This window comes from Trichosurus vulpecula, chromosome 7, assembly GCF_011100635.1.
Source record: "Trichosurus vulpecula isolate mTriVul1 chromosome 7, mTriVul1.pri, whole genome shotgun sequence".
Taxonomy (NCBI): Eukaryota; Metazoa; Chordata; class Mammalia; order Diprotodontia; family Phalangeridae; genus Trichosurus; species Trichosurus vulpecula.
The window spans coordinates 241,804,345-241,832,313 of record NC_050579.1 but is presented as its reverse complement, the minus strand read 5'-3'; the positions used below and the strand labels follow the sequence as shown (position 1 = coordinate 241,832,313).

The 27,969-nt window shown below is 41.7% G+C and overlaps 1 protein-coding gene across 1 annotated transcript in view; it reads left to right on the top strand.

The window, feature by feature from the left end:
* The window catches only part of PTK7 (protein tyrosine kinase 7 (inactive)), a 90,354-nt gene extending 62,950 nt beyond the window's left edge, over nucleotides 1-27,404 (top strand). Inside the window, exons 15-20 of the mRNA XM_036767557.1 lie at nucleotides 404-559; nucleotides 999-1,231; nucleotides 2,975-3,055; nucleotides 24,774-24,925; nucleotides 25,704-25,882; nucleotides 26,352-27,404. Of these exons, the coding sequence (XP_036623452.1) occupies nucleotides 404-559; nucleotides 999-1,231; nucleotides 2,975-3,055; nucleotides 24,774-24,925; nucleotides 25,704-25,882; nucleotides 26,352-26,512 (962 nt within the window). The 3' untranslated portion in view covers nucleotides 26,513-27,404. The remainder of the gene's footprint in view (nucleotides 1-403; nucleotides 560-998; nucleotides 1,232-2,974; nucleotides 3,056-24,773; nucleotides 24,926-25,703; nucleotides 25,883-26,351) is intronic.
* Nucleotides 27,405-27,969: the final 565 nt, after the last annotated feature.

The window sequence follows — 27,969 nt, the reverse complement described above, 5'->3', positions numbered from 1 at the left end:
ACCACCGACTCAGATCAGGTAGACAAATTCTTGGTTTTTGTTTCCCTTGGTACCCAGTATCTGCTGCATCCATCAGCTAGTGGACCCTCTTTGGTCTTGCTGAACCCTTTTTGTGACATTGGTATTAAGAGAAAGCATTGACAACCACCTTGCTGACTAACAGGGTTTATAATTAGCATTTCTCTCCAGAAGACTGAGTATCAGACAATATGATCTGACCTGTGGTTTAGCCACTTCCACATAAACATGGTGCATTCTGTGAACCCCTGAATAGTACGTGGATGCTGGCCAGCAGACCCAGTCATATGGGGAATAGTGCATTGAGCTGAGTTGGTGTTGGCTGTTGCTTGAATCAGGAAAAAGAAGGAAGTGGATTGAGCTTTCTGGGGTCTTGAATCTGCAGGTGGACCCGTGCAGAATGGGCAGCCCACAGCAGAAATCCGAGAAGAAGTGGCTCTGACCAACCTGGGCTCTGGCTCGTCAGCTGCCAACAAGCGGCACAGTACCAGTGATAAGATGCATTTTCCCCGTGCCAGCCTGCAGTCCATCACCACCCTAGGTTTGTTGCCTTGGACTAACTGTACTCCTGGTCTTAGGTGTGGTAGAGCAGATAGGGCCTTAGATGTGGAGTCAAGAGAACTTGCATTCAGAATCTGCCTCAGACACTGACTGGCTGTGTCAGCCTGGCCAAGTGACTTCCACACTTTAATGGAGACCTCAGTTTCCTCATCTGTAAAATGCTGAGTTTGGATTTCAGGGCCGCTAAGACCCCTTCTAGCTTTAAATCTAGAATCCTGTGGTCCTTCTGCTGAACCTTTTCCCCCAGATCTATACTTGAAGGTCCCTCCCCAGATCAGCAGAGCTATTTTAGTTATTCAGACTCAGGGTGGGATGGGAGGAGGAGGAGCCATGTTCTCCCAGGGGTATGCTGGAAATATTGGATATCCAGTGTTACTACCCTGGGGAAGGTAGAGGCTGACCTGGCACTTTGCCCATAGGGAAGAGCGAGTTTGGGGATGTGTTCTTGGCAAAGGCCCAAGGCCTGGAAGATGGGGTGGCCGAGACGCTGGTGCTAGTGAAGAGCCTTCAGAGCCGGGACGAGCAGCAGCAGCTGAACTTCCGGCGAGAGTTTGAGATGTTTGGCAAGCTGAGCCATGCCAACCTGGTGCGGCTGTTAGGCCTCTGCCGGGAGGTTGAGCCCCACTACATGATCCTGGAGTATGTGGACCTGGTATGATGCTGGGATGGGGACCTCAGGCTCAAGGATGAGATTGAGTGGGGCAGCAGGTCCCAGGTGAGGACACCTGGGCCAAACTTGACTGGAGGGTCATCTGGAGTACTTTTCTTACCATTGCTGGGGGCTGGTGTTTCTTTGCTATTTCCATTGTTATTAGCCCAGGATTCACTTGGGGCCTCCTGTTCTTTTTCTGACATTGGGGGGTTCATAGCCTTTTTTGTGGAATGGACCCCTCTGGCAGTCTGCTGAGATCTATGGACTCCTCTCAGAATCATGTTTTTAATATAAATATAAATATAAAATCCACAGGATTACAAAGTAAACCAAATATATTGAAAAATCGCTATCAAAATATTATTTTAAAAAAAAAACACAAAAAGCTCCCTATGAACAGCCCACAGTTCTACGTCCCTTCCTGCTCACCCTTTATTTAGTTCTTTGTCTTCATTGTGTAGGTTTTTCTGCAGGCCTCTCTTTTTTTATTATTATTTAATTTAATTTTTTTCAGTGAACAAAAATCTGGTTCTTCTCCCTTCTACCTTTTCCAAAGAAAAAGAAAACCCCTTGTATTGGATCCGTCAAGGAAAACAAATGCTTGCATTTGACACGTTCAAAATATCTCTGTCTCATCCTACTGCACCCCAAGGCCATTCTCAAGGTGTCCCACCACCACTGTCAGAATCCAGGGTGCTGTCGTTTTCCAATTGTCTGTCATCATTGAGAATCCTCTCAGGAATCAGTTTTCCACTCTTCTTTGCCCAAGACTTGTTGATTCTTCCACTGCACTATAACAATGGCTAATAATAGCAATATTTTTATTAACTTGGACTTGTAATCAGGACGACTCGAGTTCGAAGCCTGTCTTATTCACTTACAAACTATGTGACTCTGCCTCTCTGAGGCTTCAGTTTTCCCGTCTGTTAAATGGATGTAATAACATCTGCCTCATTGTACGAATCAAATCAAATGAGATCATATCCTTAAAGCAATATAGAAATGCCAGTTATTGTTGTCGTTTCTACAATGTGACCCTTGTTCTTCATGGACAAGGCCGTTCCCCTTCTATAGGTCCTAGCCATCTTGGGCATGGATTTATGTAACAAGCATCTTTTCTGCCACTGGCTCCCCTTTATGTCAAGTCACCTTGGTGGTTGTGGCTTAAATCAACCAGTCAGGTTGCCCCCAAGGATAATGAGTAGATTTCCTTCTACTTCTGTATCCTTTAATGTCCTATTCTTTTCTCCCCCTTTGAGAGATAGTGTGACACAGTGTATAGAAAGCTTGCTTTGGGTCGAGGATTTAAACCCTGCCCCTGGTCCAGGCTATATGACCTCGGGCGAGTGACTTAAGAGGTATTAAACACACAGCCTGCAACAATTCTGTTGGGCCAGAACCATGTTAAAATGTAATTGGAATATAGTTAACAAAATAGGAAAAAGCACAATAAAACATAGACAATGTTATTAATATGTAGTTTTCTAAGTCAGTATACACCTTCAGGGAACCTTATTGTGGCCCCCCTTTCCTATTTGAGTTTGACACTGCAACTGTAGACAACTGTCTAAGGCTCCAAGATGCAGAGAAGCTGCTGACCTGCATTGTAGAGGGAGCTTCTGATGAAGGGACCTCATTGGGAATTTCCTATCCCAGTGACATAGGGCCAGCCTGGCTCCCTGCCTGTATCCTTCTGTACTGGAAGCCCTGGTATCTCTTTTACTGTCTCTGTTTTTCCCTTAGGGGGATCTGAAACAGTTCCTGAGGATCTCCAAAAGCAAGGATGAGAAGTTGAAGCCACAGCCCCTCAGCACCAAGCAGAAGGTGAGGACGAGGGGGAATGAATATTCTAGGAGGGTTGGAGACTTATTAAGGGGGAAAATGATAAGATCAATAGAACCAGCAATGTGGGCGGTGTGGTAGGAGATGTGTTAACTCTCCCTATTCCTTTCCACCACTACCCCCACCCCATCTCGCAATTATGCCATAGGAGATTTGGGTGAAAAGAACTGGGGACGTTTGGTCTGGAGAAAATGAGACTTGGTTGGAGAGGAAGTGGGGCCCTGGAAAGGTGCCTTAAAAGTGAAAGGCCATTCCTATGAAAGCAGGATCAGATTGGTTCTGCTTGGCCCTAGAGAGCTGATATAGAAACAATGAGTAGAAGTTTGCAAAGAAGCAAATTAAGACTTGATGGTCAGGAAAAGTTAATTAACAGTCAGCTCTCTGAAAACTGAATAGGATACCTGAGTCATTAGAAAATTTCCAGCACTGGAGGGGACAGCTAGTGAATACTAGTGAATAGAGTGTGATTAGACCTAAGTTCAAATCCAGGCCTCAGACATTTGCTAGCTATATGACCTTAGGCAGGTGACCTGTTTGCCTCAGTTTCCTCATCTGTAAATGGGGTTGATAATAGCACCTACCTCTCAAGATTATTGTGGGGACCAAATAAGATAATAATCATAAGTGGCTTAGCACAGTTCCTGGCCCTTAGTAAGCACTATATAAATGTTAGCTATAATTGTTAGTTATTCAAGGGAAAACTAGATGATCAGTTGGACATGTTGTGCACTAGAAGGGATTCTTAAGATGTGGGTGAACTCAGTGCCCTCTAGAGGTCCTTGCCAATCCAGACTCAGTTTCCCAAGTGAAATAATCCATGCAAAATGTGTCATATACGCGCCATATAAATATCAATTATTAGCATGATGAAGTGAATAGAGAGGTGACCTTGAAACCAGGAAGACTTGGGTTGAAGTTTTATCTCTGGCACATACCGGCTGGCAGGGCAAGTCACTTAACCTATAAGTGTCCTAGAAAACTCTTTAAGACCAAATATGCCGAGAAGATGCCGACATACAGAAGGAATTTCCTTAACCAGCAAAATCGCAGGTTCCTATTATTATTATTAGAGGGGATTCCTGTTCAGGTGTGGCTGTACTAGGTGACCTCTGAGGTCCCTTAAAGTCCTGAGAATCTGCAGGTCTGTGATGCATACACTCTTCTAGGGACAGGAACAGCTATGTATCTTCCCAATTCAACAGATCAAAGGTAGCATACAAAACTCCCTGGGTAGCTGGCATTTTCTAGGCTTTATGCCACCTTAAATATTCCCTAGATGGTAGCAGATGAGAAATCTGTAGTTGACTATATGGTGTCTTCACCCCTTTTGTTTTGACTGTGGCCTTCTAATGTTTTCTTTCCCTTTCCCCTCTTAATTGTGCCTCCCTCTTGGTTATAAGGCAACCTCTGGTCTAGGAGCCTTCTACGGGCTCCATGGTCAAGGCCTTTTTTGAGTTCCAGAACCAAAAACAACAGTCTTCAACAATTTAGATTTGCAGATAGCTTACCTAGATATCTCACACGTTAGAACTTGAAGTGAACCTAAGAGACCATACATTTACACAGGAAGAAACTGAGAACCATAGGGGAAGAAGTGATTTACCGTGAGTTCGTGAAACAGCTGAGACTGGAACTCAAGTCTCTTGACCCTAAGTCCAGGGTTCTTTACTATGTAAAGTCCTTTACTACCATCTCTATCACCACCCAGCTGTTTTATCTTTCCTCACTGTGTCTTAGGAGGTGAGGGTGGGGGACAGACAGGGTGGGAAGCTATGAACAGGTTAGATAAAGGACTGTTTGACAATGCGGCAAGTCACTTAATCTCTCTCAGCCTTAGTTGTCCCATCAGAAAAATGGGGATAATGGCACCCACCCACCAAGATTGTTGTGAGGGTCAAATCAAATGAAATAATAGCTATAAAGTGCTTTACAAACCATAGCATCGGACAATTGAGTTGGGAGGCTAATTAATGTATTTACAAATGCAGTAAAAGTCAACTTAAGTAGGTTCAGTGCAATATGCACACTTGGAAAACTAGAGAAAGATTCGTGATTTCATCCTTATAAGTGCTTTATCCAACGGCTCAAGGTTGCACAAAGCAGAAAGTAGCGGAGACAGGATTCGACCCCAGATCTTAGGATAGCTCCATGATTTGCTGTGGCCAAAAAAATTAATTGCCTTCTGATGATGGAGCAGCTTCGTGATAAAGATAACTAGATTTGGAATTAAATGACTGAGTTTGTCCCCTACCTTCTTCATTTGCTGCTTCTGTAATCTGTGTAGCTAGTCAAGTTTACCTCTCAGGGACTCAGTTTTTTCATGTGTAAAATAAAAATTGGATCAGATGGCTTCTTTTTTTAAAAAATGTATTTTATTTTTAATTCATGGAATAAAACAAGCATTTCCACAACATAGCACAATAAAAAAGATGATTACACATGAAACTGCAAATCCAACATGTACAACTTGCTATTCCCTTCAATCATACAACAAAGTTCATGTAAATTTCTGTTTTTCTTTCTTTTTTTCTTCCCTGCCCTAGAGATGGCCACCAGTAGAGACAAATAGGTGTGTGTGTATGTAAATTTATTCTATACATATTTCTATTTATCAGTTCTTTTTCTGAATGTAGATAGTGTCTTTTTTCATATATCCTTTATAGTTAGAGTATTTATAATAGTCAAAATAACTTATTTACTCAAACTTATTCTTAAAGCAGTATTGCTGTTACTGTATACAATGATCTCTTGGTCCTGCTCGTTTTGATCTTCATTATTTCTTGCAAATCTTTCCATGTTTTTCTAAGATCGTTAAGCTCGTCATTTCTTATAGCACAGTAGTATTCAGTCACAATCATAAACCACAACTTATTCAGCCATTCCCCAGCTGATGGGCATCTCTGAAATTTCCAGTTCTTTGCCACCACAAAGAGAGCTGCTATAAACATTTTAGAACATACAGGTTCTTTTCCTTTTTCCCTAATCATCTTTGGAAATAGACCTATAGTGGTATTGCTGGGTCAAAGGGCATAGGCAGTTTAATAACTCTTTGAATATAATTCCAGATTGCTCTACAAATGGTTAGATCAGTTCACAATTCTACCAACAATGAATTAGTGTCCCAATTTTTCCACATCCCCTCCAACATTTGTCACTTTCTCCTTATTTTACCTAACCTGGTAGGTGTGAAATGATATCTGAAGGTTGTTTTAATTTGCCTTTCTTTAATCAGTAATGATTTAAATTGTTTTGTTTTCTTTATTGGAAAACTGCCTGTTCATATCCTTTGACTATTTATCAATTGGGGAGTGACTCCTATTCTTATAGATTTGACAGAGTTCTTTATATATTTGGGATATGAGACCTTTGTCTGAGAAACTTGTCTGTAAAAATTTTCCCCCAGTTTTCTACTTTCCTTCTGATCTTGGCAATATTTGTTTTATTTGTACAAAAACTTTTTAATTTATTGTAATTGAAATTACCCAATTAATGGATAATTAATAATTTAATTTAATTAACTTCTCTGGGACTCAGTTTCTTCATGTATAAAATGAAAGTTGGATTAGATGGCTTCTGAGGCCCCTTCCAGCTCTAAAACCATTTGATCCTATTATTTGCCTCCATGAATATAGCTAGTCTGGGCCTTGAAAGACATGTGCATGATTTGTCTCTGCATCCATCCTCCAAACCCTTTCTAGTTTGATATTATAACTGCCAAAGCTCCTACTCCATTGGCCTAGCCTTTAAGAACTCAGGGGCCTCACCAGGCCATGAAGAGACAAGAGTAGGAGTTGAGGGAGGGATTACATTGAAGGCATAACTGAGACACTTGGAATGTACATGTCCAGTGAGACTGTCAGTAGGTTTTGGCTCACTGTAGATTTCCTGGTGGAAAGAGACTTTTCTGACCTGAATTCAAAAGGATGAGAGTGTCAAGGTTCCCTTTCTCGGCTGAAGCTTGGGGTGTAAGTAGGATCATTTGCTTCTGTGGTGTGATTTGAGAGGAAAAGTGTCTCATTATGTACTAAGAGAACACCTTCCTAAGAATACCTCCCCGACTGTTTAACCACAGTGCTTGAAATTCTCCCAGCAAGGATTCATTCTTTGGGGCTGAGATCTATCTCCAGGAGGCCCCTGTTAATAATGCAAATGAGGCTAGCAGGTAAGGCTGCACAGTTAGGCAGCTCCCAGTCAAACTAATCAACTGACCTAATCTGTCCTCAGAATAATGAAGCTTGAAAAATTTTGGTGGACCGTACATACTGGTCCAGTGAGTCTGGAGACGTGGAATACTTGCCAAGTATCAAGGCAGGGGTAGGGATGGAATTAAGTAAATTTTGGAGCAAAATAGAGGCATTTCAGACTGAAATTGGTGTATGTAATGTAATTTCTCATTTAATATTTTAGAGGGGGGGAATATCACTAACATTGAAAATTTTACAGAACTAGTATGCTTGGGTTTGGTATGAGAAACAGTCCATTTAGGCATTGTCAGATATTGACACTAGCTTGAATTAGGAATGCACACTTAAAAAGTAAGGTAGGGGATTTTTGGGGGTGATTTTAAAAATCTTTTTGTTTTTAAAGTTTTTTACATTTAATAATATTTTTTTTTTCCAATTACATGTAAGGATAGTTTTCAACATTCATTTTTAAAAGATTTCGAGTTCCAAATTTTTTCTCCCTCCTTCCCCTCCCTTCTCCCCAAAATGGCAATCTGATAGGTTATACATGTACAGTCATATTAAACATATTTCCACACTAGTCATGTTGTGAAAGAAGAATCAGAACAAAAGGGAAAAACCATGAGAAAGAAAAAAAAGTGAAAATAGTATTCTTCGATCTGTATTCAGACTCCATAGTTCTTTCTCTGGATATGGATAGCATTTTCCATCATGAGTCTTTTGGAATTGTCCTAGATCATTGTATTGCTGAGAAGAGCTGAGTCTATCATAGTTGATCATCGCATAATGTTATTGTTACTGTGTACAGTGTTGTAGTTCTGCTCACTTCACTTAGCATCTGCTTGTGTAAATCTTTCCAGGTTTTTCTGAAATCTGCCTGTCCATCATTCCTTATAGCACAGTAGTATTCCATTGCATTCATATACCACAACTTGTTCAGCCGTTCCTCAATTAATGGTCATTCCCTCAGTTTCCTTCCAATTCTTTGCCACCACAAAAGAGCTGACATATATATTTCTGTACGTGTGGGTCCTTTCTCCTTTTTTATGATCTCCTTGAGATACAGACCTAGTAGTGGTACCCCTGGATCAAAGGGTATGCCTAGTTTTACATAGCCCTTTGGGCATAGTGGAAAGGTAAGTCTTAAAGGTCTAATTGGTATATGAAGGGCTATAATAAATCATACCTAGCATATATATATATATATGTGTGTGTGTGTGTGTGTGTGTATCTATATCTATGTATCTCTTGCTATCTATTTACATATATATATCACTTTATTTATCTATCTATCTTTGTTTTGCGAAGTATATTAGGTAGGGTAGTTCAATAGGCCAAGAAACTAAAAGCTGGAATCTACAGGTCTCAGTGGTGTCATAATGGGTTAATCAGAACTTGGATGAGGAACTAGGTAAGCAGAAATGGAAAGGAAGGGGTGCCCACGGGGAACTAAATAAGTTCTTAGATGAGGTTTCTATGTCAGGTTTTCAGTGTTAATCCTAAGGGCCTTCAGATGGCTTCTTGCCCAGCAATTTCAGGAAGCACTTAATCCGTTTGTGTCTACAAGTTGACTACCAGAGCTCTATTAAACTCTTTCCCATGGCTTGTTTCCCCCAAACTCCCTGCCTCACTTAAGAGCTATCACTGTGCTAAATCTAGTGCCCTCTTCATTTCTTCCTCTCGCTCTCCTACCCCCCACCAGATTGCCTGCCTTCTGCTGGACCAGAGGTCTCTTTACCTTGTTAGCCAGATCAGCAGAGAGCTGGCAGGGAAAGGAATTTCTGAACCAGAGAGGGGAGATTAGGGAAGCCTTTGTGGCATGCAGATTACTTGTCCAGAAGGGATGATGTCCTGGGGTTTTAAAGCCTAAGGCAGAATTGGCCTCATTGATAGTGTTTTCTCAGATCTCTGTCTCTTATCACATTCAGGAACACCTGAGAGACACTGGAAGGAAGAGGATGGATTGTGTGGAAATTTTTTTTTAACTTTTATTGTTGCCTTTTATTTTTTAACAACTTGGCCATTATTTTCACTTATTTCCATACCATTGAACCATTCCTTGTAACAACATAAAAGCATTTAAGTAAAACCACCTTATCTAACGTGTTTCCTAGTGAGACCACCACCTCTTCTTTTGAGAATCTTCTCTGTCCTTGACAAACACAAACATGTCCATATACAAAGAACAGAAAAAGAGGATAGTATGTGATACACAACTAATTTTCATCGAGTCCAACTTTTCTAAAGTATATACTCAATTCAGTTTGTTAGTTCCAAAGCTGCCCTGCATGTTTGTGTTGCTCTTTGATTTCGTTTCCAAACAACCCATTGATTTGCTTACCTTTGGCATAACTATCACTGTGCCCTCTCACATCTTTAATTTTGCTTCTCCCTAACCCTCCCCCCCAAAAAATTTGAAACAAGTTTGCATAAAGCAAAACAAATCCACGTATTGGCCATATCTAAAGCTGTATCATTCTGTACTGTGAGTCCATCAGCCCTTTGTCAGGAGATGAGAAGCATACTCCGTTGTCATTTCTCTGGCGTCCTGGTTGTTCATTGTATTAATCAGAGTTTTTAAGTATTTTGAGGTTGTTTTTCTTTACAATGCTTTAGTCATTGTATAAATTGTTCTGGTACTGCTCACCTCATTCTGTATCCATACAGGTCTTCCCAGGTTCTCTGAAACTGCCTCTTTCATGGTTTCTTAAGGTCTACTAATATTCCATTACAATGGTGTACAGTAATTTGTTTGTAGAGTCAGTTGATGGACACTCCATTAGATTCCAGTTCCTTGCTCCAATAGTAAGTGTTGCTATGAATAGTTTTGTACATATGGATCCTTGCCTTATCTTTTGGGGATGTATACCTGATAGTACTCTCACTGGGTCAAAAGGTATTCAGAGTTTAGTGATTTGGAAAGAGGGAAGAGATACATAGTTCCAAGTTAATTCCCATTATCTTGTTAAACTCTGAGTGGGTTAAATAGAGATACACAATAAATACACAGTTCTCTCAGCAGTGCATTAGTGTGCCTATCCTCCCATACCAACTCCAGCAACTGTTTTTCTTTTTCTTTCTTTCTTCTTTTTTTTTTTTTTGCCATTTTTGAGGTAGAACTTTCAGCATTGAGTTAGGAAGTGGAACTTCAGAATTGTTTTGATTTGCTTTTCTTCTTTGATGGTTGTTAGTAGTTTGTCTTTTAGAACTACCTGTTCATATTCTTAGACAATATGTGTTGGGGGATGGCTTTTATTCTTATATGTTTGGATTAGTTCCATATATATGTGTATGTATATGTACACACACATATACATACATACAATTGGGTATCAGACTTTGTTATCAGCGGAATTTCCTGCAAAGACTTCCCCCCCCCACTTAACCCCTTTCCCTTCTAATTTTAGCTAAATTGGTTTTGTTTGTGCAAAGGCCTTTCAGTTTTATGTAATCAAAATTGTTTGTTTCATCTCCTATGATCTTCTCTATCCCTTCTTTACCTGATCCATAGTGGTTATGGGTATCTCCTTTACTTGTCAAGTCTTCTTATAACTGATGCATCCATTTGAAGTTTATCAAGCCATATGGTTTAAGTTGTCCTCTATCAGGGCTCTTGATCTTTTTGGTCTCCAGGGTTCCTTTGGCATTCGGATAGAGACTAATGCTATCTTATTTGTTGCCTACATACATAATTAAAGGAAATGTTAAATTTCAATAAGAAGCCAGTAAGAAGATGTTATTCCCTCCCATCCTCACCCCAGTTCAGCGGTGAATCTTTCTGAAATCTGAGGGTCCATGGACTCTAGTTAAGAACTTTCAGTCTAAACCTCATTTCTCCAGGCCCTGTTTCCCTGAGTTAGTGCTGACTTTCCTGGTGAGATCACTCTTCCAGCACTTGAAGCTCCTGGATCTTGCCTTGTGCGGCTCTTGGCTGGATAAAGGAGCTTTTCTGTTGTTTCTCTTTGGGTTTCTTGATCATTATGCAATAGCCCCCTATAATCTAGATCATTAATCAATATGCTTTCTTTCCCCTTTTTCCCTCTGGAACACACAGCAGGGCTGTGTATACAGCAAATTTTCATCTTTCCAGCAAATATTTACCTACCTAATACATGTTCTAGACCTAGCTCATTGTCCTTTTGCATGGTTTATCTAAGATATGTATACTCATGGACCAGCTCAGTGGCTTCTCCAATGACCCACACTTCATGGTCTGGACAGTATGCATTCTTCATCCATTTATTTTTTTCCTCAGCCTGGCCTTTTTTGCGTGACTGTGGGTCTTCTCCATAATGTTCCAGAGTTTATGTAATCATCCCAGTGCTCCCTGTCATCAGGAGCATCAGAAAACAACATCCTGTATAAAGAATCCTTCTTTTATTTGGACACTGTACTGGATGTCCTTTGTGATGCTGGCAGACATCTCAGCCAAGCGTGTGTCTCCATTTCCCCATTTTGTACTTCACAAACACATCATTGAACAAAGTTAGATCTTTCAAGGAGTCTTATATGATTTTGACAAGATGCGTTGTTGCCACCTGTTGGAGGGGAGTGTTTTGTCTGACATTTTTGCTCTAACCCAGGGATCATCAAACTTTGGTTGACCAAATCCAATCAGCCATTTGTGTACAGCCTTTGAGCTAAGGCTGGTTTTTACCCCTGACCTAAGCAATCAAATGCTTTTTTTTAAAAAAAAAATAAAACCACAAACAAGCACAGTGTGGGAGCTTATCTTATCAGTACCTTTTAGTCATTTGTGTAACTGCGATGATGTGATCTGCTGTTGAAGGTCATTTGCAAAAGTCTGCCTGTTCTCTCCAGTCTTCTTCAAGTACACGCTCCTCCATGGAGGCTAGTAGATTATGTTTATAAAAATTGTGTAGATATGAAAAAGCAGCCATATACCTCACTGCTGTTGCTCTTCAGTCATTTCAGTCACGTCTGACTCTTCATGGGGTTTTCTTGGCAAAGATACTGGAGTGGTTTGCCCTTTCCTTCTCCAGCTCATTTTACACATGAGGAAACCGAGGCACGGAGGGTTACGTGGCTCACCCAGGGTCACATGACTAGTACATCTCTGAGGGTGAGACTGGATTTGAACTCATGAAGCTGAGTCTTCTTGATCCTAAGCCCAGTATGCCACCTAGCTGCCCTGTACCTCAGTAGTTATTGATCATTTTGCAGTTGTCATTTTCTCCTCTTCCATTACCTAGAAAATTGATTTCTCGTAATTGCGCTACCTCTGGTGTGGACCTCCTCTGCATGTACTTAGTCTTATGTAGCCAAGAGGCAGCACAATAGATAGTCTCTGGACTCAGGAGTCGTGAAGACCTGGGTTCAAGTCCCATCTCAGCCACTTAACCATCTCTTGGCTTCAGTTCCTCATTCCTTGTATGCTCAGATCTTAGCGCAGTGTGAGGTACATAGTAAGCACTTAATAAATGCTTATTGACAGACTAATCTGTAAAATGTGGGGACTGAACGAGATGGACTCTCAGGTCCCCGATAACTTTAAATCTATGCACCTATTATCTTTATTTGGAGCAACGAGGTGGTGCAGTGGATAGAGTGCTGCCAGGCCTGGAGTCAGGAAGACTCATCTTCCTGAGTCCAACTCTGGCCTCTGACACTTATTAGCTGGGGGACCCTGGGCAAGTCACTTAACCCTCTTTGCTTCAGTTTCTTCATCTATAAAATGAGTTGGAGAAGAAAATGGCAAACCACTCTAGGATCTTTGTCAAGAACACCCCAAGTGGCGTCAAGAAGAATCAGACATGACTGAAAAGTCTGAACAACAACAGGAAAAGAGTATCAGTAGAAAAAGACATAAACAAGAAGTTTTCAAGTTAAAATATATGACTAAATAATTAGAAGTGATTTAATAGAGTAGCATAAGAGATTGAAGGAGAGTGCAGTTCCACTTATAATTTGGGAAATGAAAGAATTTTATGGCATCCATCAATCATGTTCTGGCTTCACTTTGCTCCTTCCTCTTTCTTGACGTTATGGTCTGCCATTTCAGTGATGTCCTTTCCACCACCCTTAAATCTCTTGCCCTTTGACCTTTTGCCATTTACTCCCCACTAACCTTCAGCCTTGGCTAATACAGCTATCCAATTCATCCACTCCACTCCTGAGCTGTCAGATATTGCCAGAGGAAGTTATGAAATCCAGCTGACAGGGCCCACCAGAAATTTGTGCTATCTGTCTAACCTTAACGCTGCACAGTAATCTTTGTGGTCATCCGTGAATGACTTCTGTCATACTTCTCACAGTAGCCTTTCAAACCTGTTTTCTCTTCAAGTCTCCACCTCCTCTCCTTTTCTCTTTTTGCAGTAGATGAACTTAACTTCTACTTTATGGAGAGGGCTGAGACCACCTTGTGTAAGTAAGCTCTCTTCTTTGTCTCAATGTCATTATCTTCATCATTCTGCTCTTCTCAAAAGGAGTAGCCTTATTCTCTGGTAACTCAGACGCCTTCCTTCTTAACCTCTGATTCCATCCCCTTCTGCCATCTTCACAACTTGTTCTGTCAATCATTCTCCTTCACTGTGCTGTGCCCCCTCAGCTGAAAAAATGTCCAGGCTTCCCCTACCCTTTAAAAAAACAAACAGAAACCTTTACTTGACCCTGCTGACATTCTTTGAAGCTATTGTCTTAAATTTCTTCCCCATTTTGTATCCGACCCTTCGGAAAAATCATCTGTGTTAAATGCCTTTACGTCCTCACCTTCCACTTACTTCTCTCCACTTCTCCCACTCAAGGCTCTCTTTAAAGTCTTTCTTCCAATTCCATTGCTCTTCTGAAATAACTCTCTCCAGAGTAACTGTTGGTTTCTTTTTTCTCCCAGAGGGTATGTTACTGCTTTCTTCTTTTTAAAAAAATATTCATTTGATGTTTTATTTTTTCCTCAATTACATGTAAAAGCAATTTTTAACATTCATTTTTAAAAATGTTGAGTTCCAAATTCTCTACTTCTCCCCTTTCTCTCCCCTCTCATTGTGAAGGGAAGCAGTTTGATATAGGTTATACATGTGCAATCATGCAAAATATATTTCCATATTAGTCATGTTGTGAAAGAAAACATAAACCAAAAAAAAGGTAAAAAAATTATGTTTCTATCTGCATTCAGACTCCATCAGTTCTTTCTCTGGAGATGGATAGCATTTTTCATTATAAGTCTTTCAAAATTGTCTCGGATCATTGCATTGTTGAGAATAGCTAAGTCATTCACAGCTGATCATTGTACAATATTGCTGTTACTATGTGCGATCTTCTCTTGGTTCTGCTCATTTCACTTTGCATCAGTTCATGTAAGTCTTTCCAGGTTTTTCTGAAAGCATTCTGCTTGTCATTTCTTATACTATTCCATCATAATCCTGTATCATAACTTGTTCAGCCATTGCCCAATTGATGGGGCATCCTTTCAATTTCCAATTCTTTGCTACCACAAAAACAGCTACTATAAATATTTTTGGTATATATAGGTTCTGTTCCTTTTCCTTTCATCTCTTTGGAATGTTACAGACTTAGTAGTGTTATTATTGGGTCAAAAGGGTATGCACAGTTTTATAGCCCTTTGGGCATAGATCCAAATTGCTCTTCAGAATGGTTGAATCAGTTCACAACTCTACCAACACTGCATTGCTGTGTCAATTTCCCCACATCACCTCCAGAATTTAACATTTCCCTATTCTGTGAAATTAGCCAGTCTGGTAAGCATGAGATGGTGCCTCAGAGTCGTTTTAATTTGCATTTCTCTAATCTGTAGTGATTGAGAGCACTTTTTCATATTACCATAGATAGCTTTGATTACTTCATCTGAAAACTGCCCATTCATATCCTTTGACTATTTTTTTGACCAATTGGGGAATGATTCTTATTTTTATAAATTTGACTCAGTTCTCTGTATATTTGAGAAATGAGCTCTTTATCAGAGAAATTTGCTGTAAAATTTTTTTTCACATTTATAACCATTTCCCTCTATCCTGATTCCCCTATTTATTCAGCTCTCTCTCTCTCCTTTTACCTTGTCCATCCTCAAAAGTGTTTTGCTTCTGACTACTATCTCCCCCAATCTTCTCTCCCTTCTGTTAACATGCCTGCCCCACCCCAACCCCCCACCCCCACCTTTCTCTTATCTCCTTTTCCTCCTACTTTCCTATAGGGTAAGATAGATTTCTATACCCAACTGAGTGTGTGTATTAGTCCCTCTTTGAGCCAATTTTGATGAGAATAAGGTTCAAGAGCTCTCCCCAATCTTCTAATCCTCTGTAAAAGTTCTTTCACACCTCTTTTGTGTGAGAAAATTTACCCCATACTGCCTCTCCCTTTCCCCTTCTCCTAGTGTATTCCTCATTCTCACCCCTTTATTTTTTATATATCTCTCATCACATTCAACTTTCATCCATGCCATATATAGTATATATACTCCTTCTAACTGCCCTAATAATGATAAAGTTCTTAGGAGCTACAATTATCGTTTATCTCTCCATGTAGAAATGTAAACAGTTTAACTTTATTGAATTGTTTATGCTTCCTCTTTCCTGTTTACTTTTTTATGCTTCTCTTGAGTCTTGTATTTGAAAGTCATATTTTCTATTCAGCTCTGGTCTTTTTATCAGGAATGCTTTGAAAATTCTCTATTTCATTGAATGTTCATTTTCCCCCCTGAAGGTTTATGTGCTGTTTTGCTGGATGGGTGATTCTTGATTGTAATTCTGACTCTTTTGCTCTCTGAAATATATTCCAAGCCCTCCAATTCTTTAAGCTGCTAAATCTTGTGTGATCCTGACTAACTCCATGGTATTTTGGTTGTTTCTTTCTAGTTGCATGTAGTATTTTCTCCTTGTCCTGGGAGCTCTGGAATTTGGCTGTAATATTCATGGGAGTTTTTATTTTGGGTTCTCTTTCAGGAGGTGATTGGTGGATTCTTTCAATTTCTATTTTACCATCTGATTCTAAAATACAGAGCAGTTTTCCTTCCTAATTTCTTGAAAGATGATGTCTAGGGTCCTTTTTTCATCATGGCTGTCAGGTAGTCCACTAATTCTTAAATTATCTCTCCTGGATCTGTTTTCCAGGTCATTTATTTTTCCAATGAGATCTTTTATTCCTTCTTCTTTTTTTCATTCTTTTGATTTTGTTTTATTGTGTTTTGATGTCTTATAAAATTAGTAGCTTCTGCATGCCCAATTCTGATTTTTAAGGAGTAGTTTTCTTCAGTGAACTTTTATACCTCCTTTTCCATTTGGCTGATTCTACTTTTTAATAATGGGGTTCTTTTCTTCAGTGAACTTTTGTACATCTTTTTTCATTAGGCCAATTTTGCTTTTTAAGGAATTCTTTTCTTCATTGGATATTTGTGCCTCTTTTACTGTTTGTCCTATTCTGTTTTTTAAGATATTATTTTCTTCAGTATTTCTTTATGCCTCCTTTACCAAACTGTTGACTCTTTTTTTATGATTTTCTTCTATCATTCACATTTCTTTTCCCCATTTTTCCTCTACCTCTCTTATTTGATTTTTTTAAAAAATTACTTTTTGTGCTCTTCCAGGAATTCTTTTTATGCCTGAGACCGATTCACATTTTTCTTTAAAGCTTTGAATGTAGCAGTTTTGACTTTGATGTCTTACGAGTTTGTGTCTTGGATCTTCCCTGTCACCGTAATATATTTTTGTTGTGAGGTTTTTTGTTGTTTCCTCGTTTCCCCATATGATTCCTTGGCTTTTAACCTTATGTTAAAGGTTGAGCTCTGCTCCCATGATGGAAGGGGTGTGGTACTATGCTTCAGGGTTTTTATGCAGCTATTTTCAGAGCTAGTTCTGGGGCTCTGTAAGTTTTTGGCTCACCCAAGGTGATATGGTGTAAGGAGCGGTGTGTTTACTATTCTGGCCTGTGCTCTGCTTGTGAGTGACCACAAGCACTCTTTTCCACCCTGGAACTGTGACCAGGGTCCCCAGTCCCATACAGCCACAAGCTCTGGTTATCTGGTTATGCTAGTGCTCTTCCTCATCCTGGGACTGTGACCCAGATCTGTATATGGGCAGTATAACTGAGATCTGTACCCCGTGCCAGCAAAGGGACCCCGTGTAATCTCTTGACCGGTTGTCTGACCCCTGACTATCTGTGAACTGAGCTCCAGAAGCTGCTGCTACCAGTTCAGTTGCCCACAAGGCCTGCTGCCATCATGCCTGGGGCATTGCCTGCGTTGGACTGTGCTCTACTCTCACCCGTGTCCAGAAGACCTTTCCTGCTGACCTTCTAAGTTATTTTGGGCTGAAAATTTGTTTTATCCCTTCCTTTTGTGGGTCCTACTGCTCCAGAATTAATTTTGTCATTATTTAAAGCTGTTTTGAGAAGAATTTGAGAGACCTCAGGTGAGCTTTTCTCTTCCATATTGGCTCCACTCCCCTCTTGCTTTCTTAACTGCTAAATTTAACAGCCTGGCAGCCAGGTGGCGTAGTGAATGGAGTGCGGGACCTAGAGTCAGGAAGACTTTATCTTCCTGAGTTCAAATCTGGCCTCAGATATTTACTAGCTGGGGGACCTTGGACAAATCACTTAACCCTCTTTGTCTCAGTTTCCTCATCTATAAAATGAACTGGAGAAGCAAATGACAAGCCAGTATTTCTGCCAAGAAAATCCCAAAGGGGGTCATGGACAGTCAGACTTGACTTGGAAAAATAAAAAGACTTTAACAACAACAAATAACAAAAAAACAACAAACAACAAAAATAAATAATGGGTCTTCTCTTAGTCCTTATTCTAATTAAACTCCCTGCAGCTTTTGACCTTTTCAACAACCCCCTGGATGCCGTTTGCTATCTTGTCTTCTATTTCTCTCACCTCTCCTCAGCCTCTTTATCTCTTATGGGTGGATGTCTCCTAAGGCTCCATCCAGTGATCTCTTTTCTTTTTCTTCTGTCTCTCTTGATAATCTCATCAGCTTCTGTGGCCTTAGCTAACATCTCTATACAGATAAAAACAACAGTCCATTTTCATCCAGTGGATAGAGTGCTGAGCCAGGAGTCAGGAAGACCTGAGATCAAATCTGGCTTCAGACACTTACTGTGTGATACTGGGCGAGTCATTTAAATCTCTGTTTGCCTCAGTTTCCTCAAGTGCAAAGTGGGGATGATGATAGTAACAATTACCTCCCAAACTTGTTATGAGAATCAAATGAGATAATATTTATAAAGTGCTTAGCACAGTGCCCAGCAGTTAGTAGGTGCCTAATATTCTGTTACCTTCACTAATCTCTCTCCTGAACTCCAGTCCTACACCACCATTAACTGCCTGCTAAACTTCTCCACCTATATCCACAATAAAATTATCTTTCCCCTCCCCAAACCTGCCTCTTCTCCAAACTTCCCAATTCTATCAAAGTCACTGCCATCTTGACACTCTCCTAGGTTATCCTTGCCTCTTCTTTATCTCTCCAGTTACCAAGTCTTGTCACCATTTTCCCCAAAATACTTCTCACTCCATTCCTTCTCTGTGTACACATAGGTACCACCCTAATTCAAGCCCTCTCCTCCCCTTCCTCCTAGACTATTATAATACCCTGATAATCCATTCCTTCATTTCCAGTATCCTCCCTCCAGTTCATCCTTGAAATCCAAGGCACAGGATCAACAATCACTGTCACTTTACTGCTTAAAAATTTTTGAGCGATTTCTCTGTTGCTACTAGGATAAAATTTAGACTCCTAAGACTGATTTAAGATCTTCCACAGTCTAGTTCCATTCTCCTTCCTTTACAGGCTCATTTGGTATCACTCCCTTTTTTCCCACTCTACATTCTGGCCAAACAGGACTGGTAAGCTATTCCCTAAATTCAGTAACCCATCTCATGTTACAAAGCCTCTGCCATTCTTGGCACTTAAACCTTTCTCACTGACACCTGGGAATACTCAGTACATGTTTTCTTCTCCTACTATAAGCTCTTTGAGGGTAAGGACTAAAGCATTCTGGCCCTTTTATTCCCCACACCTAACATGGTCCTTTACATATACTGGGAATTTAATGCTCTTTGAATTAAATTGCTGAATTGAGAGGCAGTGGAAAGAACACTGACTTTGAAGTCAAAGGACTTGGGTTCAAATTTTACCTCTTTTAGTACCCGTGTGACCGTAGGCCAGTCATTTACCTCTCTTGGCCTCAGTTAACTCATTTGTAAAATGAGGATGTCAGACTAGATGGCCTCTCAGCTTCCTTCCAGCTCGAGGTTTATGATTCTGTGATGATGATTCCAGTTAAACAGCCTCCTAACTGGTCTTTCTACATCCAGTCTATATCCCTTCTCCTGTTACTCCTCTATACTTTTTCTTCAGTTAACCTTCCTGATGGTCAACACATCCCATCCATGACCATATATAACTCGTCTCTAAAACTTTGAGTGACTCTTCAGTGCTTCCTGAATAAAGCATAAAACTCCTCACTGTGCTGAGGCCCTTTATAATCTGTCCACAACCTAGCTTGTCTGTCTAGTTTCATTTCATGGAGTCTGTTCCAGCCAATGCTGACTAGCCTTTATCTCTCTCATCCTCATCCTGCCCTTTTAGCATTTGCTTATACCATCGTTCTCCATTTAGGAATGATCCTTTTACCTATCTCCCCTTCTCCATGCCTGAGCTGTACGTTCCCATTCTCACAAACACCATGCACCCCACCCCTCTCTAAAAAATGATCTTGACTTTAGATGCTTCATAACACTTTGCATGGATCTTTTTCATTTATCTCATTTTACTCATGGCCCCTTGTGCGTCCCTTCATCCATTTGATTATAAGCTCGTTGAGAGTAAGTCCTGTCATATGTATCTACTTATCTTCAGCTCTACCACAATGTATTGCACATAGTAGGTGTTTAAATTTTTTAAAAAGTGGGATGAATTAAGAAGACTTGGGCTTTGAAAGTGGAGAGTAGGTGTTCAGTAGGTAGAGATTTGATCCAGTCACAGGGCATCACTTGCAGTTGTTCCCTGGGGGTGGCAAGAAAAGAAGTGGGGTGGTAAGGAATAGTCTAGTTTGACTGGAACAGAGTTTTGTGAAGTGATCATAGTATGCAGTAATGCTACGAAGGTAGGTTGGAGCCACAATGTGGAGGCCCTTGAATGCCAAACAAAGGAGTATGTATTTTACCCTGTGAGCAATAGGGAGCCATTGAAGGATTTTCAATTGTGAAGTAACAACATGGTCAAATCATTAGGAAAATTATTCTGGCCTTCTTGTGAAGAATGAGTTGGAGAATGGTACTGCTACAAAGATCAAAGAAAGAAGAAATGGACCTATATGTACAAAAACATTTATAGCAGCTCTTTTTATGGTGGTAAAGAATTGGAAACTGACGGGAAATTGTGGAATGGATGACAAATTAGAATATGTGAAGGTAATGGGGATATTATTGTGCCATAAAAAATGAAAGGGATGGTTTCAGAGAAACCTGGGAAGATTTGTATGAACTGATACAAATTGAAATGAGCAGAACCAAGAGAACAATTTAAGCAAACAGCAACAACATTGTAAAGACAAGTACCATTGAAGGACTCTAATCAATGAATAGTGGTCCCCACTATTCTAGGAGACCAGTGACAACATGTGCCACCTATGTGAAATAGAGGTGATGCACTCAAGATGCTATGTGTATGTTTATGTATGTATACACATGGGAGATTGGTGGGGGGAGTGGGAGGGAGAGGAAATAAATCCTTTATATATGAGAGAGAGAGAGAGAAATGAGATTGGACAGAGGAGAAAACACCAGAGGCAGAGAGACCATGGTCTATTTTAATAGTCCAGGTAAGAAGTAATGAGGACCTGGACTGAGGTGGTTCTAGTATAAGGGGAGAAAGAAATAGATAGGAGAGATGTTTTAGAAGTAGATGGCAGATGATTAGTTTTAGGGAGTTGGTAGGTAAAGGAATCAGATGACTTGAAGGATTTTAGCCAATTAATGCAATTGAGAAGCATTTATTTTTCTCTTTGTTCCACCCTTGTTGGTGAAGATAATGAAAAACATAACTCCTGTAACAAATATCAACACATTTCCCAGCAGCCACTGGTTTGAACACCCTTGGCAGGGGGTGTGGGGGGTGCTCTTTGAATCTTCAAATCAAATGCTGGTATTTACTGAAGTTTTCTGTTACCCAGAAAGTGTAACATTCCCATGCCTGCCTTAGAAGTGGATTTTTCCCCTTTGCTAATGGTAATGTTCAGGTTCCTCTTTGCACAAATGATAATCATTAGCAAGTCTCTGGCCAGTGTAGACCGTACCTGTCTGGGGATGGTATAGGCTACAGGCCAATCAAGGCTGCTATAATCCCAGTATAGACTACATCTAAGAGAAGTGGTTGTCTTGGAGTGGCAGCTCTCCCAGTCATGTGGGTCCGTTTTCTCCTTGCCTTAGCAATTTTCCTCTAACTTGGAGGAAGCCTGACCTTCCTGGCTATTGAAGTGGCTCAGAATTAGTGATACTGACATTCATCTGGGGGCCTCTTTTAATAGCATCCACATCTGCACCCACAGGCCAAACAAGCAATAGCATGTTTTGGGACATCATAATTACAGTCATTTTACTGGCCCCAGGACCAGTAATAATTACTTCTCAGTGCTAGGCATTCCCCTTCCCTATACTCTGTGTTTTATGTCCCCTCTCTTTCTCCGGGGACTGAGAAGCCATATATGTAATGGAAGGAACGCTGGGGTCAGGAGGTAAGGGCTCAGGTCGCAGATCCACCACTAACCAGCTGTACAACCTTGGGCAAGCCACCGAGCCTCTCTGTGCTTCCATTTTCCATCGTCTGTAAAAAACAAGACTAACACCACCGACCTTGAGGTTCAAGTGAAATGACAAATATAGACCTACCTTGAAAATCATTGAAGAACTAAACAGTTGGAGTACCGTGGCCAAAGCATTCATTACCTGATTGCCACCCTACTGGTAATGAGCTAGGACGGGTCCCTTGGATGCAGACAGGAGTCTTGCCAGGACCGTATCATACAAATAATAGCTAGCATTTACATAGCACTTTAAGGTTCACAAAATAGCTTACACATATTATCTCATTTTATCCTTCCGGCATCCCTGGGAGATGGGCGAGGTTATTATTCTCCTTTTACAGATGGGGAAACTAAGGTAGAACAGTGAAGTGACTTGTCCTGGGTGACATAGCTACTAAGCCTCAGAGGAAGGATTTGAATCCAAGTCTTTCTGACTCCAGGTCCAGCACTACTCTATCCACTTTGCCACATAGTTGCCACCAGATAATACCAAGCATTGTTGTGAGTTCTTCCTATCTCTCAACACCAAGGTCAAAATTATATAATGGAAAGGCTTGAAATTGGGCAGATTAGTTTCAAATCCTGGCTTTGAAGCTTATCATATGCCTTTGGACAAAACATTTAATTTCTCTGAGCCTCAGTTTCCTCATCCATAAAATGACTTTCATCGTCTGTCTCCGTAAGTTGTTGTGAGGGGAAGTGCCTTATAAATTTAAGTTATTATAGTCAAGTCAGTAAACATTTATTAAACTCCTACTATGTGCTGAGTGCTAGGAAATACAAAGAAAGGCCAAAGAACAGTCCCTGCCCTCAAGAAGTTTACTGTCTAATGGGGGAGGCAGCATGGAAACTACTTTGTATAAACAAAATGTTTACAGGATAAAATAGAAAGATAATCTTAGAGGGAAGACAGTAGTATAAAGGGGGATTGTGAAAGGTTTTTTGGATTTTAGCTCAGACTCGAAGGAAACTAGGAACTCAACAGACACAGAGAAGATGGAGAGAGTTCCAGGTACAGGGGACAGCCAATGAAAATGCAGTTTGGAGAGATGAGAGGGTCCTGTGTGGGGAACAGCGTGGAGTCCAGTGTCATCTCTCAGATTGGCTAATATGGCAAATGTTGGAGGGCATGTGGAAAAAATTGGGACACTAATCCACTGTCGGTGGAGTTGTAAACTGGTCCAAATATTTTAAAGAGCAATTTGGAACTATGCCCAAAGGCCTATAAAACTGTGTATACCGTTTGACCCAGCAATACCACCACTAGGTCTGTATCCTAAAGAAATGAAAGGAAAAGGACCTATATGTACAAAAATATTTACAGCAGCAATTTTCGTAGTGGCAAAGAATTGGAAATTGACAGGATGGCCATCAACTGGGGAATGGCTAAACCAGCTATATTATATGATTGTGACTGGAAATACTATTGTGCCATAAGAAATGATGAGCAGGGTGCTTTCAGAAAAACCTAGGAAGACTTATATGAACTGATGTAAAGTAAAGTGAGCAGGACCAGGAGAAGAGTATCCACAGTAACAGCAATATTATACAGCAATCAACTGTGAGTGACTTAGCTATTCTCAGCAATACAATGATCCAAGACGATTCCAAAGGACTCATGATGAGAATTCTGTCCACATCCAGAGAAAGAACTGCACAGTCTGAATACACATCGAGGCGTACTATTTTCTCTTTTTTTTCTTTCTCATGGTTTTTCCCTTTTGTTCTGATTCTTCTTTCACAACATGACTAATGTGGAAATGTGTTTAATACGATTGTACATATATAGCCTATAGCAAATTCTATACTGTCTTGGGGAAGGGAGAGCGAGGGGAAAGTGTGAAACTCCAAATCTTATAAATGTGAATGTTGGGGCAGCTAGATGGTGCAGTGAGTAGAGCGCCAGCCCTGGAGTCAGGAAGACCAGAGTTCAAAACTGGTCTGAGATACTTGACACACTTACTAGCTGTATGACCTTGGGCAAGTCACTTAACACCAATTGCCCTGCCTTCCCCCCTCCAAAAAAAAAAGTGAATGTTAAAAACTAAAACTAGATTAATTTTAAAAAAGAAAAAAATACTATCTACCTCCAGAGAAAGAATTGATGGAGTCTGAATGCAAATTGAAACATATTTTTTCACTTCCTGTATTTTTCTTGCTCTTTTTTCGCAACATAGCTAATATGGAAATATGTTTTATATGACTTCGCATATATAATTGATATCACATTTCTTGCCTTCACAATGAGTGGGGGAGAGAATTTAGAACTCAAGTTTTTTTAAATGAATGTTTAAAATAAATAATTTTTTAAAATGCCCAACAGAAGGTATTATATTTGTTCCTGAAGATCATAGGGAGCCCCTCAAGCTTATTGAATGGGAAGGTGAAATAGTCAGACCTGTACTTTAAGAAGTTCAATTTAACAGCTGGATAGAGGGGAGATTTGATGCGGCGAGACCAACCGTCAGACTATTGCGATGTAGAAGTGTCAGTGTCATCAGCATTTCATATGTTAAACACCTTCCCAAGATCGCAGACTGAGGATATTTAGGTCATAAGAGGTTCAAAGACTTGCCCAAGGTCACATGGGTGGTGTGGCAGTGTAGGATTTGAACCCAGGTCCTCTCATTTCAAATCATTTTGTCTTCTACCTCTGAGTGAGGCCTGTCACCATCAGCTCCCTACTTTCAGCTTCTCTGACCACCCTTCCGTCTACCTTGTTCTTCTCCCTGGCAGGTGTCTCTCTGTACCCAGGTGGCCTTGGGTATGGAACATCTCTCCAACAGTAGGTTTGTACACAAGGATTTGGCTGCCCGAAACTGCCTCATCAGTGCCCAGAGACAAGTGAAGGTGTCCTCACTGGGCCTCAGCAAGGATGTCTACAACAGGTACTGCCATTGGGAGGATGCTGTACCCCTCCTAGATGTGACCTTTCCTATCTTTCCCCATACCTTCCCTGCCAAACATCCAGGGGTGTGGATAACAGTCATGGAAACGTTAAACTGTAGGGGTGTAGGGTAGGGATGGAGGAAGAGGATTTTGAATATGGAGAATTCCAGCGAAAAGGAGCCCCTATTTCTACTGTGCCTATAAGTGCAGGAGCATTTTTACATGTTGGTGCTCAACTCTCTTCTCTCCCTGTTGTCCTTTTACAGTCCCATTCACTCCACAAAGCCCAGCTTAGAGTCACAGTGATTGCAAAGAATGGACCTCACCAAGAGATCCACTCACCAACCTCGAAACCAAATGTAGATTATGGAATAGTAGATAGACTGTTGTGTTTTTGAGAGCAGAGCCCAGTTCCCATCAATAACTCCCTGAAGTGGCACTAGCCCATCCTTGTTTTGATAGAGGTGTCACTATTAGGTATTATGGGATGAAGGGGTGCCTGGAGCCTGGGACATGTCACATATTGTACTTTAAAAGCTCAAGGTCTGTTTTTATGTCATGGGGAGTCCCACAGTCTTTTAAAATAGACACAAACTCTTTTCATTTGATCCTGTAAGCCTCTCTGATGTCACTCACAGTGAGAAAAAACTAGGAGTTCTCAGGAGGTTATGAAGTGCCTGGGGCCCTTCACACATCAGGGACTGCTATTCTAGGGTCTGAGGCTGGGTCTCATATCATCTGCATCATCTGTTAAGGGCTTACTTTTGTGTTCCGCAGTGAATATTACCACTTCCGTCAAGCCTGGATCCCGCTGCGCTGGATGCCCCCAGAAGCTGTCCTGGAGGGTGACTTCTCTACAAAGTCAGATGTCTGGGCCTTCGGGGTGCTGATGTGGGAGGTGTTTACCCACGGCGAGATGCCCCATGGTGGGCAGACTAATGATGAGGTGCTGGCAGGTAGGGGTCTCTACCCAGGAGCGCAGTGGATAGGACATTGGACTTAGAAGACAAGGGTTCCAACGTCACCTCAGACATTTACTAGCTGTGTGATCCTGGGCAAGTCACTTAACCACTGTTGCCTCAGTTTCCTCACTTGTTACATGAGGGGGTCAGGCTTCATGGCCTCTAAGATTCCTTCCAGCTTCAGATCTGTGATTCGACAGGGAAATGAGATTGGGGGGAATAGGGTAGGGGGAGAGAGGCAACACCCTATCACTACTTCCCCCAGTGGGTAGCTTGTCCCCCTTTCTGGGCCCCTCGGGTTTGTGGCTCCCTACTGGCTTTGTCAAGGGACTCTGTGGGCCCCATGGGAAGGGAGTAGTGGGTGCACAGGTTTTGAACAAAAACAGGTTTTTTGGGACTCTAGGGCAGGGGAAGAGAGTGGGTTGGAGGGACAGAACTGAGGATCCCTCCCTTTCCCCTGCAGACCTACAGGCTGGAAAGGCACGGCTCCAGCAGCCTGAGGGTTGTCCTTCCAAGTTGTACCGGCTGATGCAGCGCTGCTGGGCTCCCAGTCCCAAAGATCGGCCATCTTTCAGTGAGATCGCTAATGTGCTTGGAGAGAGCTCTGCTGATGGAAAGCCGTGAGGAGGGAGTCCTGGGGCAGGCTGTGTCCCAGGATGGGCAAGGGATGGGGGGAAGCCCAACAGGGAGTGCCAGCTGCTCCCATGGACCGTTAGAATGTGACCTAGCGGCAGATTGGGCACAGGTTCCCTCTCCCCTTCTGCTCTCGGGCTCCTTGACCTGGCATGGACAGGTAGACCTGAGCCTGGGCAGAGCCTGGGCTTTCCTCCCCTTCTCCCCCAACTCAGTCCCTTGCATCTGCTCCTTTGACCCTTGTATTGACTGGGTCACTGAGACCTGGAAGCTGGGCATCTTGCCCCACTTCTTACCAGGAGCAGCATCGGCACCTCAGGTAACAATAATGAGCAGCATAGGCCTCCTCTGTGCTCTGGGCACCCAGCCCTACCACTTAACCTGCCGATTTCCCCGGAGGTCAGGCCAGGTCAGGTCCTGGGACATTTCCTAAGGTACCAAGACTAAGCATCGGGGCTAGACTTGGGTCTGGTGACAGTCTGGGAGTCTTCAAATGCCCGAGTGAGTGAGGCACATGGAGACTGCATCAAGATTCGGAGGGAGACATTCCTGAGTGTGTACCTGCCTTGAAATCCCTAGGGGTCTGGTCTTTGTACCTGGCCTACTCCTGTTACCCTCTGCTCTGCCTTCCCTCTCTCCTTTCCCCTTACTAAGTGCCTGGCAGATGAAGGAGTTTTTCAGGAGCTTTTGACACTATATTTACTGCCCCTTTTGTATGCACCGTGGGCGAGTTTTGTACTTAACTTCAGGTGGGGTTTGTGGGGGGAGGGAGGGAGGAGAGGGTCTGGAGGGGTGGGGAGGGCCGGGCCACCCCTACCCCGTGCCTGCCATAGGGATGGGGTTTTTAAACTCGCTGCTCTCAATAAAGAAGCCCTTTTTGTAACTTTCTTCTAAGGCTCATGACCTGATCTCCTCCATCCTACACCTAACTACTACCCTTCACCTTGACCCCTATCTCCATACCCTCCCTCACTGTGGCTTTCATGGAGTCTGGTGGGGTAGTGATACAGTTCTACACGCTGTGGTTGATTCCAGTATTCATGCATGAAAGCTGGTGCCAAGTTTATATAGCCACATGAAGAAATCTGAAGAAAGTGGCTGCTGGTGCTGGCCCAGCCCCAGGCTCCCCTACCCCTTACTTTCAGCTAAGACTTGGAGCTGGGCAGAATGAAGGGCTTAGCAAGGATGGGACTTATAGAAGGAGGTGATGGGTAAGAGCTTTGGCTCCCATTCCCCTTCCCTCCTCCTTGGTCATCTTGACCATTCCTGGCTCTGGTTTCTGGCTCTTCCACTCCTCACACCCAGATTTGGTCAGTGTGTATGTGGGATGTAGGAAGGGAGTAAGGATCCAAAGTAAGATTGAAGGTAGATTTGTCTGTGAAGTGGTGATGGACACTTGGGGGTCAATCAGATTTCAGTAATAATTTATCAGAAACAATGGTGGCTCT